The 22,071-nt window shown below is 40.6% G+C and overlaps 1 protein-coding gene across 2 annotated transcripts in view; it reads left to right on the forward strand.

Annotated features, from left to right (window-relative positions):
• Positions 1-22,071, forward strand: part of smtnl (smoothelin, like) — a 31,246-nt gene that overhangs the window by 6,186 nt on the left and 2,989 nt on the right. For both annotated transcript variants that reach the window (XM_066678173.1, XM_066678174.1), the window contains 6 exons: positions 17,981-18,062; positions 18,270-18,527; positions 18,613-18,675; positions 19,753-19,831; positions 19,963-20,103; positions 20,227-20,350. In XM_066678173.1, coding sequence (XP_066534270.1) covers positions 17,981-18,062; positions 18,270-18,527; positions 18,613-18,675; positions 19,753-19,831; positions 19,963-20,103; positions 20,227-20,350 — 747 coding nt within the window. The remainder of the gene's footprint in view (positions 1-17,980; positions 18,063-18,269; positions 18,528-18,612; positions 18,676-19,752; positions 19,832-19,962; positions 20,104-20,226; positions 20,351-22,071) is intronic.

Here is a 22,071-nt window from a genome sequence, read left to right on the forward strand (position 1 = left end):
TGATGTCACTGAATGCTTTATATACGACACATAAATCTGAAGGCTAAAGAGGAATTTGGCTCAAGACAAAGTGCTTCAAAATGACAGCTGGCAGAATGTGGAGCCTTGCATTTTAGCCTCCATATGTTCGAATGTTTAACTACTCAGATGTGTCTGACAGATTCACTTTGAATTGGTTTTGGACATGAGCCCAAGTCATTTTATCTAGTGATTTTAACAGAAATGAGTCATTAAGGAAATGACCTAAACTGGGAAATGAAATCCAGACAAATGTAATGTGACGTAATCCAGAAATTATTTGGAATAATCTTTAATTGTCGTGTTTTCTTTTCTTCGCGTTTAAGTGGATTCACTGATCGAGAGATTTTCTGGGTTTACAGTTCAGAGGTCGTCATATTGCCTGCACATGAAACTACTAAACCAGCGGATGCTCACAAGGAAAAGTACATTTTCTCTTTTATGGAGTCTTTTTTTTCTAAGTGGAGCTCACAGCTGTTGCCTGTAACTAGCTTTCTCTCTGGCCTTTGTCCATCTCTGAGTAGTGCAGTCTGTGATGAACCCATATCACACAATATATAGTATGAAAATACACTTGAGTAACATGCAGATCAGTGTCCTATACTTCAGTAGTTGAAGGGTAAAATATAAGAAGTATACTTTGGACATCATTAACACTTCTCTGATTAGCTAAACCGTTAGCTTCTATGTGCTCCTCCTAAATGTTCATTCTTATGAGGTCTTATTCAATGTGGAACCTCAGAGCCATCTAGGCCTTTAGATAATGTCTTATTATAAGTCTTTCATTCTCTGTGATATCTAGACAGAGCCAGGTGAGATCTCCTATTGTAGATTGTATTGTGAGACTCCTGATTGTAGAATCATTCTTTCAGGGATACAGGGGGTCCAGAGCCCAGAATCACTAAGCGGAAGGCAAAAACACACACTGGACAGAGCCCCCATCCATTGTGGGGCTTCACACACTAACACAATTGTTCACACAATTACTCACACATATGCACCAATGGACACTCAACCAATCAGCATGAGTTATTGGGCACTGGAAAGAAACTGGAGCATAAGGAGGAAACCCACACAGACATGAGGAGAACACAGCAAACTTGTCCCAGGCCCATGGTGTCCCAGGAGCTGTGTAACAGTGACACTAAATGTTGCATCACCATGCCACCCACAGAGGAATCAGCCAATGACATGTTTTACTTCTAGCTGTACGGACCAGCTTCATTTAAAAATGTTCATTCTAGAAGCCCTGTCTACATCAGAAATGTACTTTTGAGTGCAAGTAGCCTGAGAGGGTTTCAATAAGACGCTAAACAGAACTTCAGCGGCAACTCAATGCAGGGCTCTTCTCTGTCATTCTGAAATTGCTATGATTATATGTCTATTAGAAGCTTCAAATTAAACATGTATTGCCTTTTACAGGCATCAAAGGTTAACTTTTAAAGCAGTTGACATTAATGTAATGCAGGCTTTCTACTAAAATCCCTTCAGGGAGCTAGCAGATGTTATCATTAGCATAGTAGTGTTTTTCTCATGTTCAGTGTTGAAAGTTATGGCACAAAATGAATGCCTAGTAATGGTATAATGGTTACTTCTGGATCTATTATAACAGTGTAAGTTTGTCATGCCCTATATATATATATACATATAATATATACATATAAACATATAATATGAAGCTAATACAGATAGCTAAATTGGATTAAAAATAGCAGTGCATGTATTGGTTTTTCTCAGGCTGCTTGTGAGGGAGAGTGCATGCAAGCTGTTATCTTCTCTCCTGCCACATCCACACCTGCAAACTCTATAATGAGTTAGATACGTGCTGGCCTTGGACAACACAGAAGATTCAGTGTTTCTGAAGATTACTGTGCTCCAGGCTATGACCCTGTTCTAGAGAGAGAGAGAGAGAGAGAGAGAGAGAGAGGGATGTGTGCTGGCCTGTCCTGTAGCACTTATCCATACAGTTCTGCTATGAGCACCTGCAGATATCCTGCTTAGCCTATCACACTTTATCTCTCTCTCCAACTTTCGCCGTGTCTCTGGCCTTAGCTTTGTGAGTCTTCCATCTTCCATAACTCTACCATCCCCACTTTATTCTCCTTTCTTTATCCCAGCTTTAATCTTGACCCGTCGCCACTGTATCTCAGCCTTTATCAGTTTTTTCTTCTGCTGTGTTTGTCTCTAACACACATCAGTCTGTGACTCTGTCATTATCTGGCCTACGTGGTCTCTAAGCCGTCCTTTGTAAGTTCGTGCCAGAGTTCATCCCAGACCTTGCTGACCTCATTCTGTTGGTGTAGCCCATGGTACTCTGAGTTTCTCATAGAGCTGTCAACATTATGTACTTGTAGAATAGTCCTGAATAAAAAAAAAAAAGGAAATATTCACCTGGTCATTTACATAATAAAAAAAAACATGTGAATAAATTATTCCTATTGCTTTCCTTCTAATTGTGAACATCTACATTCTGCAGCTGAGGCAGCACAAGTTTTTATATAATTTTCAGGGTTCTTCCAAGAACCCAAGAACCTTTATTTTATGTGGGTGTTCAGTGAACCAAGTTCTGGATAGTATACCAAAATCATGGACCACAACATACCATTTCTTTTATTTGAAATGAAAACATGATTGTCAGTAAAAGCATGAGATGCCATTCTAAGAATAGTCCAGGTTATATTAATAAATCCACAACTTAAGTCTGGAATCCCGGGTTCCTCTCTTCCTATTGGTGAGCCCCATGTAGATCATTTACTTTATTAATCACGCTTCCCTCTCACTTTAACTTGTGGCCAATGTGGTCTCTATATGGCCTCCTGGAGTTTCTCAAAGCTTGTCATAGACCCAAGTTCCTTTGGTGCATTGGGGGTATGCTGGATTCTTCTCCCCCCAGTTGGGAGCTCCAGCAGGACTATACACCAGAGGAATGCCTCTGTTCCACAAATAATCTCTCCTCCACTCTTTGCTGTCTGTGCTGAAAAGCCCTGCGCTGCTGTTGCCAATTACCACTGCATTTCTGTGGTCTCAATGGACCATTGTGTCGACATTCTGCCTCATTTGAAGTACATTGAGTGAGTGAGGATTAGAAGAACACCCAGGACACAGTCCCCCCCTTATCCCCACCTTCCTTACCGGACTGTGCTGGACTTTGCTATGGTTCCCGGCACTACATTCGTAAACATAAACATGCCCAAAAAAGGCTTTTTGGGAAGCCACTGTAGAACCACTTATAGAACCTTTCAGTGGATGCTTCATTCAGAAACACCATCAAAACTGAGAAGAACCTACGTACAATGTAGGGCTCCTTTACCAATTAAAGTTTTAAGAATCATATGTTCTTAAGCCAAGAATCACTTCGAAACCTTTTTTTAGGAGTGTACTTGTCCTCTTCTCGGTTTCTCATAGATTCTCATTGATTCTGTCAGTGCTAGAGACATGAGGAAGGTCAGAGAACCACACCTGCACCATCCCAACACTACACATCCACATTCCTCTCTGCTCTGTCCCAGCTGTAGAAAAAGTGTGTGTGTGTGTATGTGTTGGGGGGGGGGGGGTCTCCAAATCCCCCTTGTTTCTCTGGTAATTGTGGACAAATTGCTCTCAGGTCAGTGGGTTATCGTTGATGACTCTGTACCACCGCAATATACATTTCTCGCACATTGTCTTCTGTTGGGAGGTTTATTTCTGTGTGTGGGTGTGTGTGTGTGCCTATGTGTGTGTATATGTGTTCTCTAGGGTGTGAGTCAGTGCAGGAGGTCTGGGGGAGAGATAAGATATGCAAGACTGCTGTCTGTGGAAACTCCATCAGAGGACACTGTCTGTCTCACTGAGAGAACACAGACCCACACACATACACACACACACATATTAAATCTTCCGAACCATAGTTTAACAGGAGAAGCAGGCCTGGCATCAAGGGATCATTTACTGGGGAGTGCACACTAACTGCTCATCATGGCCCACTTAACCTGTTACTGTTTATGTATGATTCGATATTGGGAAGTAGCAATAAAAATATTAAAACTGAAAGTAAACTTTGTAGGTTTTCCACACCTGTAAGGTGTAACATGCTAGTGTAACAGGCTAGGAGTTGTTGCGACTGCATCCTAGGGATATGCTGTTCCTGTTTTTCTGTAATACTAGCAGATTCCCTAAGAGCATAGACCTTTGTGGAATAGTAGTAGTAGTAAATGCAGCTCTCCTGTTGATTCTCTCATAACTATGTTCTTTGAAGAGAGCTGCCCCTTAGTTTCCATTAGATTGGGTTAAATGCGGAGAACAAATTCCTCTGTGTGCAAGCACAGTGGCCAAAAAAGTGATTCTAATTCTAATTCTGATATGCCTTTGATTACATGGGCATATGCAAGCACATGCACAAAATGGAAACACTCGTTACATCTCACAGAAAGCTTAATAGAAAGCTTAATTGTACCTCAAGCATGAATGTATCAAAATACTGTGACACTGTATTCCAGTGCTCCTCGTGTCCGCATGGTTTCCATGCGGGTGCTCCGGTTTCCTCCCACAGTCCAAATTCACATGTTGGTAGGTAGATTGGCGACTCAAAAGTGACCGTAGATGTGAGGGAATATGTGAGTGTGTGTGTTGCCCTGTGAATGACTGGCCTCCAGGGTGTATTCCTGCCTTGCGGCCAATGATTCCAGGTAGGCTCTGGACCCACCCGACCCTGAACTGGATATGCGCTTACAGATAATGAATGAATAAATGAATGTATTCCAGTGAGAGAGCACAGTGGTACAGCAGGTAGTGTCTCCAGTACTCAGCTCCATCGTGCTAGGGTCCTGGGTTCGAGCATTGCCTCCAGTTGCTGTCTGTGAGGAGTTTGGTGTGTTCTCACCATGTCTGAGTAGGTTTCCTGAGGGTGCTCTAATTTAATCCTTCAGTTCTGAAACACATGTTGGTAGGTGGACAGGCTGTGTTAAATTTTCCACAGGTGTGAGCTTGTGATATCCTGCGATGGACTGGCTCCCAGTCAGGGTTTTTCCTGCATTGTGCCTAATGATTCTGGGTGGATTCCTGACCCCCTGAAACCCTGACCAGGATGAAGCTGTTACAGGAGATGAGTTAATAATGCACAGATTATACTTTTAAAGCAATTGTGTGGTACAGATTTAAATATTTATATACTAATAAGTTTGTATTCCCACAGCAGGTTGAACTCAGCACATTGTTTGTCATGGCCAGTTGGTCAGAGGGGGTTTATATACCTCATATTACTGGACAGCGTACCTCCTTTTTTCCATCAGCTCCTCATCAAAACCTTTCGTCAAGCCCTATGTTCAGAACATTACTCAGCCCTGCTCTTATCGCCTTCCATCCTTCTTTTACAATCAGCACTCAAGCGTAAATGAGCCGTTGTATTTTGTTGCTATTAACCCAAGTATGACCTAAGAGGCATATGTTTTCTAAATGACCATAATGACTCCAAAGCACTTTTGGCTGTAAGTTTTGGCTTACATGGACGGCACATGTGAGCGTGCTTTGGCGTTTGCCAACCTGACGTATGGTATCACCCTGCACTCACCTCTGTATGCCAGCACATCTGGATTTCGGACTGCATACGCACACGTTAAATATGCCCAGGCTTCTTAATCCTTCATTTACATGGAGCTCAGAGGAATGCTTCTTGAGCTCATATACTCATATGGTCTAATGTTGGAGTTTGTTTGTATGTGCTGATGAAGAATGCAATGGGTTTAATGGTGTGCTGCATCATTTCCTCATGACCACCTGACAACTAATTATTATCAGTATTAAGGCCTGTAAAGATGGCTTTGATTTTTCTGATTGGCTCCATCCATCTGCAGCTTTTCCAAGTCTAATTGTGACTAAGGAATAGGTTTTCCTGGTAATGTCTGTAAAATAAGAGAGACTGTGTGTTGATCTAGGCTTTGACTGAGCAATGAGAGGTCATTTGGTCAAGAATCCATTTGTTTGTTTCCTTTGCCCTTCAGAGTTTTCTCAAAAGTCTCCACCATCCCCAAAGTTCAAAGGTATCAAATTTCATCAGTTTGTTTTTCACATATTAAAAACATTAAAATCATTATTATCTCTACATGTACGTATTTATACATTTATTTAAGTGAGTTACTTAGTGTTTCTCTCTGCCTCACTATGTGTATGTGTACACAAGTTTGTGTGTGTGATATGCATGACATTTTAAGCCTGGCTATGGAGATTCCCGGCCTGGTGCCAACACTCTCACAATGGAACAGAGCATTTAATCTCCTCCTGTAGCCCTGCCTGAATCTCCATGTCCAGCACAGATTCTTGGCAGAAGAGGAAGAATAGAACAAAACGTGTAGCTGTGGCTATTAATACAGATTTAAGATTAAAGGACTGTGTATGTGCTTTTGTTTACAAACTGGTGGTCCAACCAGTCAACTGGTCCATTGTGAAGTGCCCTTTGCATATTTCAGTTTGCAAATGTAAAGGTAAATCCATTTATTTTTGGTTATTGAGTATAAGGACACAATTTGCTATGTTTTGGTTAAACTTAGAAGGTCTTTATGGACCGGCCGTTACCAGGTGCGTTGTAGTGGGGTTAAACAGTGGGACTGAGTTACCGGGGCCTCAAGTTGCGGGGGGGTGGGGGGGTTGTCTGGAGTTTTATTCTCCTTTAAATATTAATATCATTTAAAAACAACAATATATGGTCAATGTAATGTTTTGGGTAAATACATCAGTTGATTGATTGATTGATTGATTGATTGATTGATGATTGATTTAATTGTGTGTCCTAAACTATATATAGTGTCTGAGGACATGCCCCCTCACCCCTTGCACGAAGTGGTTTAGTCCGCCTTCCCCGGGCTTTTTAACTAGGCGCATTTAACTTAGCGTTCATTCTGTTGAAGCGTCAGTGCGCATTGTATCCGTGCTATGGAAAATGGTGCCCAAGAAAGCAAAATCCGGTTTTCAGAAAAGATAACAGAGGCAGGAAAGCGACAAAATAAATACATAAATAAATAAAAATAAAAAAGGAGAAAAAAACGAGGGAAAGAAGCTTGCTAAGAAGCTTCTTTACAAAGAAAAGTGAACCCAAATGTGAAAGCAAATAGCCTATATTAAATGAACTCCTGTGGTTATAAAACGCTTCAATACCACCACCAGTGCTAAAACTGCATAACAAAATTTTAAATAACATGATGCCTTATCTGTAATCTGAGGTAAATTCTAAATATTTTTGCATATCCTACCACACCATTGCAATAGTATACTTACTTGAAATTTATCATTGGGCCATAACATAATTAGGCTAATAGCCTAACTTAGTAGGCTCAACATCATAGGTTCATAAGGTCACATTAGTAGCAAAGCTAGCTAATGCACGAATCAGAAACTATCACAGATGATAATGCAGCAACAGACCCTCATCCTCAGATACTTTGGACTTGAGACAACGTGAGCCTATAGTTTAAAATGAAAGCACATCATTATAGTTATTTATACTGTAATATGTTTAGCAACACTAAAGTCATGCTCTGTGTTTTACTGTGACCTGTTTGGCTGTAGCCTAATTAGAATAAGAGACTAAAGGCAATTCCATCCAATGTTGACTTTTTTTGTCACATCCATAAGAAAAATATAATGCCATATAGTTTTTATGATGCAAATGATTATATGACATTTGAGGAGCACAGAGGAAATGGTTTAGGGGGTGCTATGCCCCTGGCTGTTACCAGCAGGGTCAAAATTATAAAACGGAGACTAGATGCTGAAGTGGGCTGGAGTCATTGGATTAATAATTAATGCGAATGAGAGTTTCATACAGTTTCAGTGTGTTGCAGACTAAAATTCCTTGCTGATGCCACTCCTTCAAGGAATCCCCAGACTGCGTGCAATTTTTCTGTTGTAATATTTTCCTTTCAGATGTACACCTGTACACCAGAGCTTGAAATTAATTAAATGAAATTAAATGACAAAAAAATGTCATTGTACGTCCCCCACCCCTTATCCATCTCTCCTTCAATGCCACCCCATCACCAACAGGGATGACAAAAGTGTTCCCACATGTACCATATCCCACTTCTGCCCCTGTCTATAAGTTTTAAATATCTAGATCTAAATTATTCTATAATTTCAAATTTCAAACCATCTGTAGTTCCAGCCTGAAGCTTGACACAAAGAGGTTCTATGACTCAGCGATTGTAGTCCTCTTATTTAAATACAGCTTCAAAATTAGAGCTCCTATTTATGGCTTTTATGATGAAACCGAGATCATATCCAGCTATCACACTTACATTCATTTGTTTATAACCAAATTACAAAGAATCTTGTTTATAAGCAAAGGATGGTGTTGACAGCAACAGTATCAGTAACATTGGCATCATGTGACTTTTATATTCAGGTTCATGTGAACTCATAATTATATATATACATATCCAAAATTTATTACAAATTTCCACTGCCATATTTGAGCACATAAAACAAATGAATCTGGTTTCATTAACTACATAAACTGATGAAATCAATTGCAAATATTTATTTGAATCTTTTGACAGCGATAGTAAATAGATATGTTATGCAATTTGTGTCATGCATATTGAAGAAATAGAGAGATATAGGTAATAGTGTGTGTGTGTGTGTATGTGTGTGTGTGTGTGAGAGAGAGAGAGAGAGAGAGAGAGAGAGAGAGACCAGGCAGCGGGTGAGGGGCTTTAGTGAAAGGCATTTGGCCGCTCCCGAGCTGCCCCTGGCTGTCCTAATTACTTCCAGGCAATGCCATGTGTTTTCATCTCCGTGGTTACAGGTTAATAATTCTCTGTTTATGGGGTGACCTCACTGCCCTCCAGATCTATTGTTCCTCCCCACCAAGGTGTGTGTGCATGCAAATTCACAGAGGGAGCAGTAATCAGGCAGGAGAGCTGGATGTTGTCTGTTTAAAGCAGGTGTATGCTTCCATTCAAAATACTTGGTGACATTTTAGAGTAGCCCGTTGTTTATAAGGCAACGTGATACTTACATAAGTCTTGTATGACCACTGACATCAATCTACATAAACATATACAAAGGCGTAAACATATACAAGTGCCAACAAGCTTGGCACTTTGAATGTTATAACTGACTTAAATTAATCTTTAAGAGGTACTTACTGGAATAAGCTTTTTAAAAACTTAATATAAAAGAACTCGAACTTTGACTCTTCCTCCAGCTATTGTCCTATTACCATATATCTTGTGTTTGCCCTTGCGTCTGCCGGCAAGACCAGAGGGCAAGGCTGGCCCGAGATTTTCTGCAGCTGGTGGTTTGAAACCCTAAACCAGACTCTTAGATCTTGGGTGCCAACTGCTGTGCAGTTGTGGAAAGATGGCCTGACCCTACCCCACACCCCCACCTTAGCCCCAAACTTCTTCCAGTGTCCTCAGCCCCAGGCACAATGCCTGACCCTCAAATTTTTCTTATCCCACCCATTTGAAAGGAGGCAGAGAAGATGGTGTATTTGAGCACTTTGTAACTGTGGCGCTCTTGTCAAAACTGGTCAAATGGTCTCTATTGTTCTTCAGATGTTGATCTTGTTGATCAAACAAGATGTGGCAGATGTGGGAGAATTATTAATATTATTAATAATAATAAATTATTTATAATAAATAAATATTTTGTACAGGACATTCAGACTACCAACCTGTGTGTAGCCAACAGTTCAACTTCATTTGTGTCTGTGAGGAGTTCTCCCAGTGTCCGCGTGGGTTTCCTCCAGGTGCTCCAGTTTTCTCCCACTGTCCAAAAACACACATTGGTAGGTGGATTTGCGACTCAAAAAAGTGTCCATAGGTGTGAGTGAATGTGTGTGTGTGTGTGTGTGTCGCCGTGTGAAAGACTGGCGCCCCCTCCAGGGTGTGTTCCTGCCTCGCGCCCAATGATTCTCAGTAGGCTCCAGACCCACCAACCCTGAACTGGATAAGAGATTGCAGACAATGAATGAATGAATGTTTTAATGAATGTACCCAAATGTTAGCTTGGTGCTGATATTACACTGCAATCCTCAGAAATACAGTTGGTTGAAATAAGCTTTACTGAAGCAATTATAATTCGAGAAAAACAAAGTCTGTTTGTAAACTGAATATTTCTACATCTGTTTTATTTTACATTGGTACAAGTGGATGATCACAGTCAAATCACAGCATCAGAGGCTCCAGGGAAGAGAAATAGTTTTTATGAATAAGCAGCGCATTATGCCCAGTTTGAGCCTAGAAAGACAGATTGACAGTCTCAAAATAGAACAAACTAATCAAGTCTCTGTATAATCATATCATGTATATGTAGACTCTCCCACACATCCAATGTGATGTCATAGTGGTGAGTGATGGGGTAGGGGTCAGGAGTTGCTTGAGCAGCTGAAACTTTCCACATCCACATGTTTAGATAGTTTGCAGTAAATGAGGGAATTAAACATGAGTGCATGTTTTCCTCAGTGCACAATATCTGTTTTTTATCCACATGCCTGTAAGCTTTATTATTTGCCTATTTACAGGCATGCATATGGTTCTTGCAGCATGAGCTGCTAGTACTCTTGATATATAAGGCCAAGTAACAGCAACCTGTTTCAGACGGATGCATCTTTAAACCAATCAGTCATCAAGTAGTGATCATGTGCTGTTTATTTATATTAATAAAGGTTGGTTACCCAGACATGGATGAAGCCTAATCCTAGACTGCAGTTTCAATGATGAATCTCCATTCAGAGTGCTATGCAGTCTAGCAGTAAGGTAAATCCCTGTCTGGACAAAGATATTTATTTTGAGAATATATGTGAGGGATAGATGTGGATTTATACAATAAAAAATGTTGGTTTTGGCATGGAGGCAAACCTGTAAGTAATAGAGTGTTTGTATTTCTGCCAAATTCCTGACCTATCAGAGAACAGTCATGTTAATATTGTGGCGCATCTAAGCTGCTCTAATGAGAAACCAGCTCAGCCAAAGCAATAGGTACGGTGTCCCAGAAACCAAGTCTAGTGTGAACATATGCAAACAAATTATGTGTGAAAACTGTTTTAGTGTCCTAGTTTGCCTAAAGGGACACTTACTATATTAATTTATTTAAAAAGGCTCCTAAAACGTATTGGCAGGTAACTATTTGGTGAAGCTCAAGTAACTGTCAAAATAGTCGGGCTGGCTTAGGTATTGTTTTGGATTGAGGTTAATGTTAGGGCTAGAGTGAGTGTGAGGTGAATGCTGTTGTGTTATATAGTGTCCCACTGAAATGCTGTATACTCTGAGCCCTTACGGCTGGTGATCATGTTCAAAGGCCTTTCTTCTACCTTTTTCCAGGCTTCTGTATAGATTCTTCCTCTGGAGGGAGAAATTGCAGGCTTCTTGCCCTTTGAAGAACAGGTGTTTGGGCCCCTTTCCCAACACGGACGCAAAGTTTCAGGAGGAAATTACAGAGCAAAGACCCTCACAGGCCCCGATGATAAGAGTACCTTCGCACTGCATTTCTCTGTACCCAACTTTATGAGCTCTAGATCCCACTGGCTTTTCCACACACAGCAACATTGGGACAGTAAAATACAAATTACTGTTGGCCTAAACCATTCCAAAAAAATGCTACAAAGCTTTTCATTCTTATTCCATTCATGTTGAAGTATGATTCATCTCCTCACGAGTGATTTATGACTTCCATAACATCCACTCCACTTATTTGTAGATCGAGCCCGGATCTGTGTGCGGTGGAAAATATGAACAGCGCTATCACTGTGGCTTATTTATACCAAAGCTGAGCTCTGTAGGAGCTGTTATGTGTGGACATTATGTTTGTGCCACTATGTGTGTACGCAGGGTTCGAGTGACGGGCTGGAATAACCCTAATTCAAGCCTCCAGATTTCCTTCACATGCTGTTCATTGTAGCTGGTGTTTCGTTCCACCGCCGCAAAGCTCAGCAGAGCTCAAATGTCAGAAGCGAGAATATCCACACAGATATGTTTAAGATCACCTCCTACCCCCCGGTCCTTCATCAAAATGAGCATTCGGCTTTGGTCAACCTTTTCTCAGACCGGCTCAGGAGCATAAGCCAAATAGCATTCTATTTTCCGTGCCAGTTCCATGCCTGCTCGGCCGCAATGTGCAGTCCCCTGTGCAGTTGGGTTCTCTTTATATTCACCACCAAGACTGCTGAGAGAATACGTCCAGTGTGAGCTTGTGATAATCCTCAAAACTATCCTCTTGTTTGCACCCCAACATTTTTCAGGCAGGCAGCCAGTAGAAGGGAATTCTCAACTGGCTCACATGGGCCACTCTGACATTTAAACTCACATGAAAGCCCCTCTCTGGGGGGAGCCCATTGTCTCGCTCAGCACTCCTTGTTCAACTCTCTTGATCTGAGTGTACACAGGAACTGCAAGAACACAGGAGGCCTGGGTGCTTCTTTCCGCCACAGGCAGAGCCATTTTGCACGTACTTTACTGAAGTAGGTCAAAACATGCAGATTGAGTAACTACTGAAGCCCGTTTTCTCTCATAGAATCAGGCTGTTGTCTTTGACTGATCAGGCAAAAACAAGGAGACTGAAAAGTAAGAAAACACCCTTTATAAAGAGTCCTATTATAAAAAGTCCTATTATAGAAACAAGCTGAGGAGCAAGGGGGGAACCATGGCCTAACAGGCTTTGCCCTTCCTTTACATCTTGTGTCTAAAATTGGATCACATTTGGAGTGTTTCTTTACATTTGGGATACGCTATATGCTCTTTGTAAGGTCTTTAGTGTGCAAATATACACTTACATGCACCCCTACTTTTACAAAATTCATCTTTTGTAACTGCTGCATGCAGACCTTGGTCATGATGGGTTCTGGGGCTGACCTGAAATCACTGAGCACGAGGCAGGAACCTCAATCCATTGCAGGACATCCCATACACACAAACTCTGCCTAAGTGCTGACATTGGCTAAAAAGGACTGCATATATTTTTGTTTTTTCCTTGTAAGTTTGCAGGAAACATGCTTTCAGAGATATGACACAACATGTTTCTGCTCAGTGTGGCTGGCGTTAAGCCTTTGGGAGAGTACACTTAAATGCAAGTGGATATAAATTAACTGAGTAAGCTGAAATAAACAGAATATTCTGAGCTTTTGAACATGTATATTACACACTGAATAATCACTGGATTAGGAACAAGTCATTGTGCATTTTATCAGCTCCACAGACAATTACAGACTGCAGTCCACCGGATGCCCACAATACCCCCACAGAGCAGGTATGATTTGGGTGGTGGATTATCCTCAGCGCTGCAGTGATGTGGTGGTGGTGTGTAAGTGTGTGTTGTGCTGGTACGAGTGGATCAGACACAGCAGGGTTGCTGGAGTTTTTAAAGCCCTCAGTGTCACTGCTGGACTGAGAATAGTTCACCAACTAAAAATAGTTGACCAACGGCGTCCTGTGTCCACCGATGAAAGACTAAAGGACGATCTAATGAGGATAAGAAAGCATGCAATGAGTGAGTGTGGACAGTGAGTGTAGATACAAGCAAGGTGTTCCTAATCTAGTGATCGTTCCATGTATATTTAGGTAAGATTTGCATTAATGCAAATAAATTCATCAATATCATGTATGCAGAAGTCTAATAATTTTTTTGACAAACTACATTCTTGGACAAAGGGAATGCAAGAAGACGTTTAAAGACAATGGCTGTTTCTCAATCGCAAAAACACAGAATAGACTTGTGTTCTATGAAAGAACGTTATTGAGAAGTAATGTGCTAGAGCTGCAATGAATAATGGGACTTTCAAGTCATTCTTATTGGCAAGTCACAAACCAATGCATCTTTGTTATTATGGGCAGATCACGAGCAACATCTGGGTACTCTAATGCTTCTTGGCATTTGTGCTCTTGAATAATGGAACATAGCTTGGTCAGTGTAAGATGATGTCAAGCAAGAACACATACTGAGAAACAGCCGGTGTGAACTGAAGAGAACTTTCTAGAACAAAGTTAATGGAAGAGAATATTCTTAAAAAGACCTTCTGAAAAGGTGAGAACATATTAGAAACAGCCAAAATTTATGCATGTCTATGCCACACCATTCCAACAGTTGACTTTGCTGGAGTTTGTTCGGGAATGTTGAGTTGCTCTGAGATTACGCCGTGTCTGTATCACATCACTCTCGCTCTACCACTGAGAGATACCAGGAGACAAGGGCAGCATTGTTCCCTGAGGGTTGGAGAGTGAATGGCTCCTCTCCTGAAATCCCTAGAGGAGCAGGAGGGCTGTGGCTGAGGGTTTTCCTTGTCTGATATCTCACCTCCCTGCTTCCTGCACATATTTTATTGCTCCCTTCTGCTTGTGTGATGACGCACTCTGAGACACAAGAGGATTTGTTGTTCCTGGAAGAGGGAGACAATGGTTATATGGCTGTGTGGGGGAGATGTTTATAGTATTGTGTGCTAGGTATGGCCGAATTTCTGAGTGAGTAAATGAGTGAGTTATAAGCCTGTTCCAGGAATGGAATGAAGGAAGCTTCACATCACAAAACCCACTGGTTTCTCTGTCCATCCTTCTACTGTTAGAAGACATATCAACTGTATGGGTCTCAAAGGATATGTAGCTGTCAAGTCATTATGAATATGCTTCAAAAACCAGTGTTGGGGGAGGGCTTAGGCTCATGTGCAGCTGCTCCAAACAATATAATTTCATGCTTTTCTATTTTGATTTTAGCTGCAGCCGTACATTAGTGTTGATAGTGGAAGGACTTTAAAGTAGAATTCACAGATTACAAGGCTGTCCATATATGTTTGTGTATAGGATGTAGAGTGCTAAATTTAGCATTAATATTAGAGCAATGAGCTAAGGAGACCAACATGGTGAATCTACTTGGGCCCTTATCTCTCACTGGTGTCCACTACGTTTAATGATCTGAAAGGTTACACTGGACAAGGCACGTGTCAGGAGAACACTACATGACTCACCACTCCAACCCAAAAAGTTTCCATGGCTGGAGCCCTGTTGCACCGATGTTGATGTGGACCTGGGCTGGAGACCTCTGTGCTTCGCCAGAGAACCGGAGCTGCATGATTTTCATGGTTGAGCGGTGGATTCTGTCTCCCCCTATCTCCCTATGGGACAGCCAGCTGCTCGAGCCCCTCGCCCCTCTGAAGCGCAAGCCTGTCCAGCATTCCTCCAGGCTGACGTCACCTGGCTTCTTCTCCGTGGGCTCAGTTACCCTCCACCTCTCACCCTTAGGAATCCACTTTTCTTTTTTACTGCGGCTGCAGTGTGTGGGAATACAGCACTTATTTTTATATTCCTGGCGCATGATTACATGCTCAGTTTTTACACTCCTCTGTGTCTGTTAGTGCTTGTGCGTGCCTAGGAGAGGGTGCGAGAGAAGTAGTAACAAGTTCCCAGAAAAGCTGAAAGGTACATTCCTCATTAGTCAGTCCTGCCGTGTAGTGATGTGGGGGTCAGGTTTGTGATGTGTAAGGTGTCTATCTGCTTTGTAGGAATGAGCTTTCGATTCCATCCATTTGAGTTGACTCACTACTATTTCAATGATATCTTTAAGAGAGTCAAAAATCCTGTTAATGTCTGTTTTTTGATGGCTTCCAAGTGGCCATCCTTGATCCAATATATATATATATATATATATATATATATTCTCAGACACACCCTATAAGTCTGTTACGTGCTATAATCTAGGACACTGTTGGCTCAGTTTGTGAAATTCTGTGACTCTGTGCTGAGCACCTGCTCTGAAAGCAGTTCCCACCTGTCCACAAAAGCTTGTAAAATACTGATTAGCTTGCTCACATACTCATAGTCCAGTATGCTTTCAGGTTTTTAAATCATAGGTGAGTTTCAACTAATCACATAACTTTGCAAATGTATTCCAATAAAATATAGTCCATCAACATTTTTTAAGACAAAGGACATAATAAAAAGGAATGTGGCACGTTCAAGAGGTGGAAATAGCATTTTATAGCTACTGTAAAAAGGGGTAGTGACCATTTGACCATTGAGGACCTTGGATAAGAGAGTGGGCCTGTAACCTTTATGTGCTGCAGATTCACCAACTTCAAGGCCACTACTATCAACAGGGTCTATTTCTGCTGTGCTGTTAACAGCAGATGGCTTTGTATTTGGGGCATGCTGTAGAGCAGCTATGAAGGGTTATAGCAGACAGGAAGGGACAACCATTTGATGCCATACAGCATCCAGCAATGTGATTTAAGATAAAAGGAGGCTGGTGGTGATAGTGGCAGATAGGCAGCCTTTGTGGTCCAGATAGGGAGAGTATAAATCTGATTGTCAGGATGAACTGATTAGATTGCCTCAATCACCAGTCGTTAAAGAGGAGATGAGATCCTTCTTTGGAATTTGGCGCCCCAGTGGAATGTAAGGCTCTTTGATCTCGCTGATTAGGACTCATTGGTTAATCACATCAGAAGTCATGTGTTCCTTACTCTATAGAGTATTGCTACCAAATGGGCGTTATTTTATCTAAGGAGATGCACAACATGTTGTTCGGAGGGTCTGTCATTCACAAGTCCTGAGCAAAAGTCAAAGGTCATCCTTCATCCACTTAACTTCCAATAAAAACAGTAGGCATTTCTGAGGAGACATGGAATAAACAGGTTTTTCAAAGCAGAAAAGACTTGGAGAATTCGGGACATACACTAATACAGACGCAAGGCCTCAGACTCAGATAATCAAGAGGAAATAGAGGAAATCAAGCTTCATTATTTCTCAAGATCCGAATGACTTTAACCAGTCTCCAGGCTCCATACCTCTAAATTTGCACTACTGTTTACACCGGTCCTGTTTCTATTGGTACTGTCACTTAATCTCCTCATCAGTCACTAACTGTGACTCTTTAATAGAACCGGTATGCACTCGTACACTTTATTCAGTTGTTATACCATTATATTGCACTATTGTTTACATTGCCTTGTACATCCACTATCCTACCTCCCAATCAGGTTATTGTCTTTAGTCAGTGTCTCATTGTCTCATGTATGTCTATCAGTGAGCTTGTTTGTATCGTATGTCCTGCACTGGTCTCCTGTTCGTTCACGTTCATATATTTATATATTTAGTTTAGTTTAATTTAGTCTATTTTGTTAACGTTAATTGCAACTTGGAGAGGAGAGTAACGTAATTTCAATCATTTGAGTGTCCTGTACATATGCAGAATTGACAATAAAATACTACTTGACTTTACTTGAAAACTGAAATGTCCACTTGTTTTTGTCCATCCTTCCACTTTGTAAACCACAGTTCAGTTCTATGTGTCTAAAAGGATGCATAGCTTTCCAGAACCTCTGCATCACTGAATATGCTTAGGATTATTTATATCATGATGAGCAGGAAATGTAAACAACTTCTAAAACTGAACTTTGCCAACTAAACAAATGGCTGCTGTAATAAAGACAAAAGAACAACACACAATGAAAACTGAGAGATTAGACATTAACTTTAATTTTTGATTTTTTTTTTTCTTTTTCCTGTTGATGTTTTTTTTGGAGACAAAACCACTGTTCAACTATTTTTTCCTGTCACTGAATGGAATTTTGCCTAGAAATTCAATTCAACACAGGCTAGTCTCTGGTTTATGAACAGTACTGTATATATTTGGATGAACCCCAAGATCTGATGGCTTTGCTCAAAAATGTATTGATACCAGGCTGATACACGCCTCATAGTGCTGCCAGAGAGGCGTATGGCACAGACCCAATCAGTTGTTTGGACTTGTTATTTTTACACAGGACAGTAGATAAGCCAAATGTGAGAGACAGTCTGTATTTACCTATCCAAATGACTTAGGGCAAATATATCCTGCCAAACAACAGGGAAAGGGAAAGAAGGCAAATTACTTCACCCTAAACCTCATTTTAACTAAGCAAATATATGAGCCAAGTATATTTTTGATTTGACTTGCCTGTCAGCCATTTGAACCTGGGCAAATGTATTATTAGAAGTTAAATATATGCTGTGTTCATGTTTTACAGAGTATTGAACGTGAAGAGCCCATTGAGGTGGATCCAGCTCCGGCCTCTTCTGGACTTGAGAATGGACACGCAACCACAGCAGGTATAGATGAAATGACCTGTTCAGTTGTCCATATTTCTAAGTATTTCTTGGGTTGGAGATGTTTTTTTTTTTAATTCCACTGACCGTATGCAAGCTATTCTCCTGGAAGTATAGCCATATCTGCCATATCTTTCTGTTTGCAAACATCCTGATGTGGTGTATAGACGTTCACTCATACTTACAGATACACTGCTTCTGTCTTAACAGAAATCTCCACAGTGCCTTCACGAGAGAGTCCTCCTCCCATTGAGGTGTCACAGCGAAACTCTTCCCCAGTTTCTATGGGTATGCCACACCTGCCAATCACTGCAACCACCAAAGTAGCAGACTCTCCAGTCCTGAAGAGTCCTGAGTCACCAAGCAGTCCAATGCAGTCAACCCCCTCAAATGTAACAGACGCACAGTCAGACAGTCAGACAGCTAGCAGTGAAAACCAGCCACAACTTGAATCTCCCATTCATGCAGGTACTTATGTCACCTACAGTCATCACAGCTTTAGTGATTCACCCTTTCTTCTTCAGCTAACTGTGTACCTGACTTGTTCTTCTAGTGGCTTCTGTGAAAACATGGACTCCGAGTCCTGTGAGGACAATGGTCTCTCCACGACTCAATGGTAAATCTAATCCCCTAAAGCCTTTGTTTCAGTGTAAATCATATATTCAAGATGCATAAACCATTTTTGGGAGACTGTACAGAGAGCAAGCAGACATTAAAAATGGATGGATTTTTCTTCCATCAGATTAAGTTTTTTGGGTACACTCATGAAGCTAAAGTTCTATTTAAAGCTGCAGTTGGTCATTTTGTAGAAACCAATTAGTGTAAGCCAGCTTTGGATAAAAAATCCTATCAGCCCTCATCCCAAACGCACAATAAGTCACACAGAGAGAGTTTTACAAAGCTTTATCCAGCTTCTTTTTGCTGGAAGCCTTCTCCCTCTGTCCTTCTTTTCTTTGTTTAGCTGTAGCACGAATGCATGGGGCAGAGTGAGGTAGTACACAAGCACGTAGGCCTTTCAGTCATTTAACTCGGTCCAAATTAGGTAATTATACTGGGTTTTTTCAGACCCGTATCTTATATAGAGGGCTTGAACCCACAACCTCCTGGACCCTGGAGCTGTGTGACTACCTGCTGCGCCACCATGCCGCCCTTTTATAGATTTTTGTTATTTATGTTGTGAGAGCATTTGATTTACTCACAAAATGCAACAAAAACATTTTAAGACAAATCACGTACTCCAGCTTTAACCTACAACACTGCATTGTTTATTTGATGTCCATCAGGAAGTGAAAAGGTCTGTTTTGATACTATCTGTTTTGAAATGTTTTGATCCTACACTTTATTTAAAAATAAAGGTGCTACAAAGGGTTCTTTGAGAGATGCAATAGAAGAACCACTTTTTGGTTCCAAAAAGAACCATGTTTGCTGATATTTTTAAATGGGTAAAGAACCTTATGACAGAAAAATTGATTTTTAAACCTTTAAAAGGTTCTTCACACTCACATTTCTTAAACAAAAATGGTTCTTTATGGAACCAATAGTGGTTATTGTATGGCATCTCTCAAAGAATCATTTTTAGCACCTTTATTTGTAAGAGTGTAAGAACAGAGGAAGAGAATCTTGTTCTGAAAAAACAAGAAAACATTGTAATTGAGTGCCTGCCTGAATGATGTTTTTATTTATTCATCTGCAGAAAAGGTGCCTTCATCTGCACCAGCCAAACCTGCAACTTATTCAAGTTACTCAGCCCTTAACCAGCACAACAATGAAAGGTTGGTTAAATCAAATGACTATTTAGAGGATTACATAATGCAAAAAAAAAAAACATAAATCCCACTAAAGGTCACAGAATGGGATTAAAAAGTCTCATTGTTGCTTACACTCTTTTACCTCTGTGTATCAGGAATGTTGATATTCCAGGAGAGCTGTCCTTTGGCAGGGGCACTGAGCGCAGGCGGGAGCTTGTAAGATCACAAACTCTCCCTCGCAGCCTTGGAGCCCAGACACGTAGGACCATATTCGAGCGTCTAGACTCTGAGAACAGGTAGATACAATTACTTTCCTATCTTTCTCTGTACAACTGTTCTCAACATGAATCAACATACCTGCCCTTTCCATATTATTCTGTTTTTAACCCCTTATTTACCCCCTTTATTCCCTTTCTCAGTCGGCCCAAGCCTGTGGATTCCAAACCCAAGCTGAAGCGCTCCCAGAGCTTTGGGGTGTCCAGTGCAAGCAGCATCAAACAGATTCTTTTAGAGTGGTGTCGCTCCAAAACCATTGGATATCAGGTGAGGCAGACGTTCTGTTTCTACATTTTTTAAGAGAAGCTGGACATGAGGGTGCTCAGCTGAAGTCTACTCAAAATGGTGTAATGGAGTGTGAGATGAGCTGTCATGATGTAATGTTGCTGACTGATAAACAAAGCCTTTCACAACTCCCTCTTATAAAAAACATTACTCAAAATTTGCTGGTGGTCACAGCTGCTGAAATGGGTCAATTTATGAACATTTGCTTGAAAATTTATGTGAGAAAATACCATGAGACCCATAAATGGTCAGACACTGATGTACAAACACCTCTCCATTTCATCCCAAATATCAACTCCTCTTATCTCCTTTTGGCTATCCAGATTATCATGGATGAGGAGGTAAAAGCAGTCATTTCTAGGGCATTTGACATACCCACTAAATCCTGTATGAGCTTTTATAAGCTGTCTATGTTATGTATATGTTAACAGATGCATCCCATTTTGCCCTTTTTTAACATTCATAATATATCTTGACATTGACAGCAATGCAAATATAGTGAATTTCAGTTTACACACCTTGCTATGAATTCACCGTCAATCATATATTATTAGATAATTAGATTAGGGAGTGAGTTACACACAAGCTGCCTTTCACAGCTGTTCCAGCCTTTCCATTTGGCTTTGGTTAAAGACAGTGCTGTCATGGTCAAGGCAGATTTAGAAGAGAAACAAAACAATAAATGAATACAGAGCACCATGACCGTATTGATGAAATTTCCACTCTGACAGATGGGGTTTTATATGCCAGCTGGGAATGAGGACATAAATGGTGTTAAATTGCAGTCTAAGAGGCAGGAGGGTTAGACATGGAATATTACAACAGCTCAAAAGGTTGAATAAAATTTACAAAACCACCTTTTCATTTTGGGGAATGCTATAAGCTCCTTAGACAATATTCATGTTTGACAGAAAATATCAACAAAGGTAAAACTCTGAAAGCCTTTAAATGTGCTTTAAATTATACTCAACATACCAGCACTGCAATTCAGAATCTCTCAAAGCATTTAAACGCATCTTTGTGTTCTACAGGTCCACAATATACATAAAAAAATTCACTTTAATTAAAAATATTACTTTAAGACCTGGGTTGGCTATATACCATTTAATTATATTTGACTTGTAATATTTTCCTGCACAGCTATTGGTCCTTTAACAATTATCCTAACAATATATCCTATTTGTGTTAAATCCACTAGCCATGTCTCACTACAAAACCTAGAATGCATTGCACAAGTAAGTCATGGAAATATTGGAAATCCCCAGCTATGAAATAAATACTGACTGCCTGCATTGCTGCTGACGTACACGCAAATACACACGTGATATTTACATTTAAAGTTATGGCATTAAGATAAATATCGTAAGTATAAATATTCTGTTCAGAGAATGCATCCTAGCTTGTTTTAAAAATTAGGAGTCCAAATACGATTTAAATGAGATATGGCTAAAAGAAAAAAATACAAAATAAATACACATGCAATAGCAGTGACACAGGTGCTGATACCTGGCAAAGAGAAACACAGGTCTGCCTTCTTTCTACCTTCAAAATACATCACCAAAAGGTGTTTTTCAGATTCTTTAAACTTTAAAAATCTAAATCTAGATGCGGAATTACAACAGATGGTTACATTTATGTTTTGGGCCATAGTGTCTCTTTTAAAGAGTAATTGCAGCCTGCTGTTTTCAGCAAACTCCACTCCT

The sequence above is a fragment of the Hoplias malabaricus genome, chromosome 1 (genome assembly GCF_029633855.1).
Source record: "Hoplias malabaricus isolate fHopMal1 chromosome 1, fHopMal1.hap1, whole genome shotgun sequence".
NCBI classification, from domain to species: domain Eukaryota; kingdom Metazoa; phylum Chordata; class Actinopteri; order Characiformes; family Erythrinidae; genus Hoplias; species Hoplias malabaricus.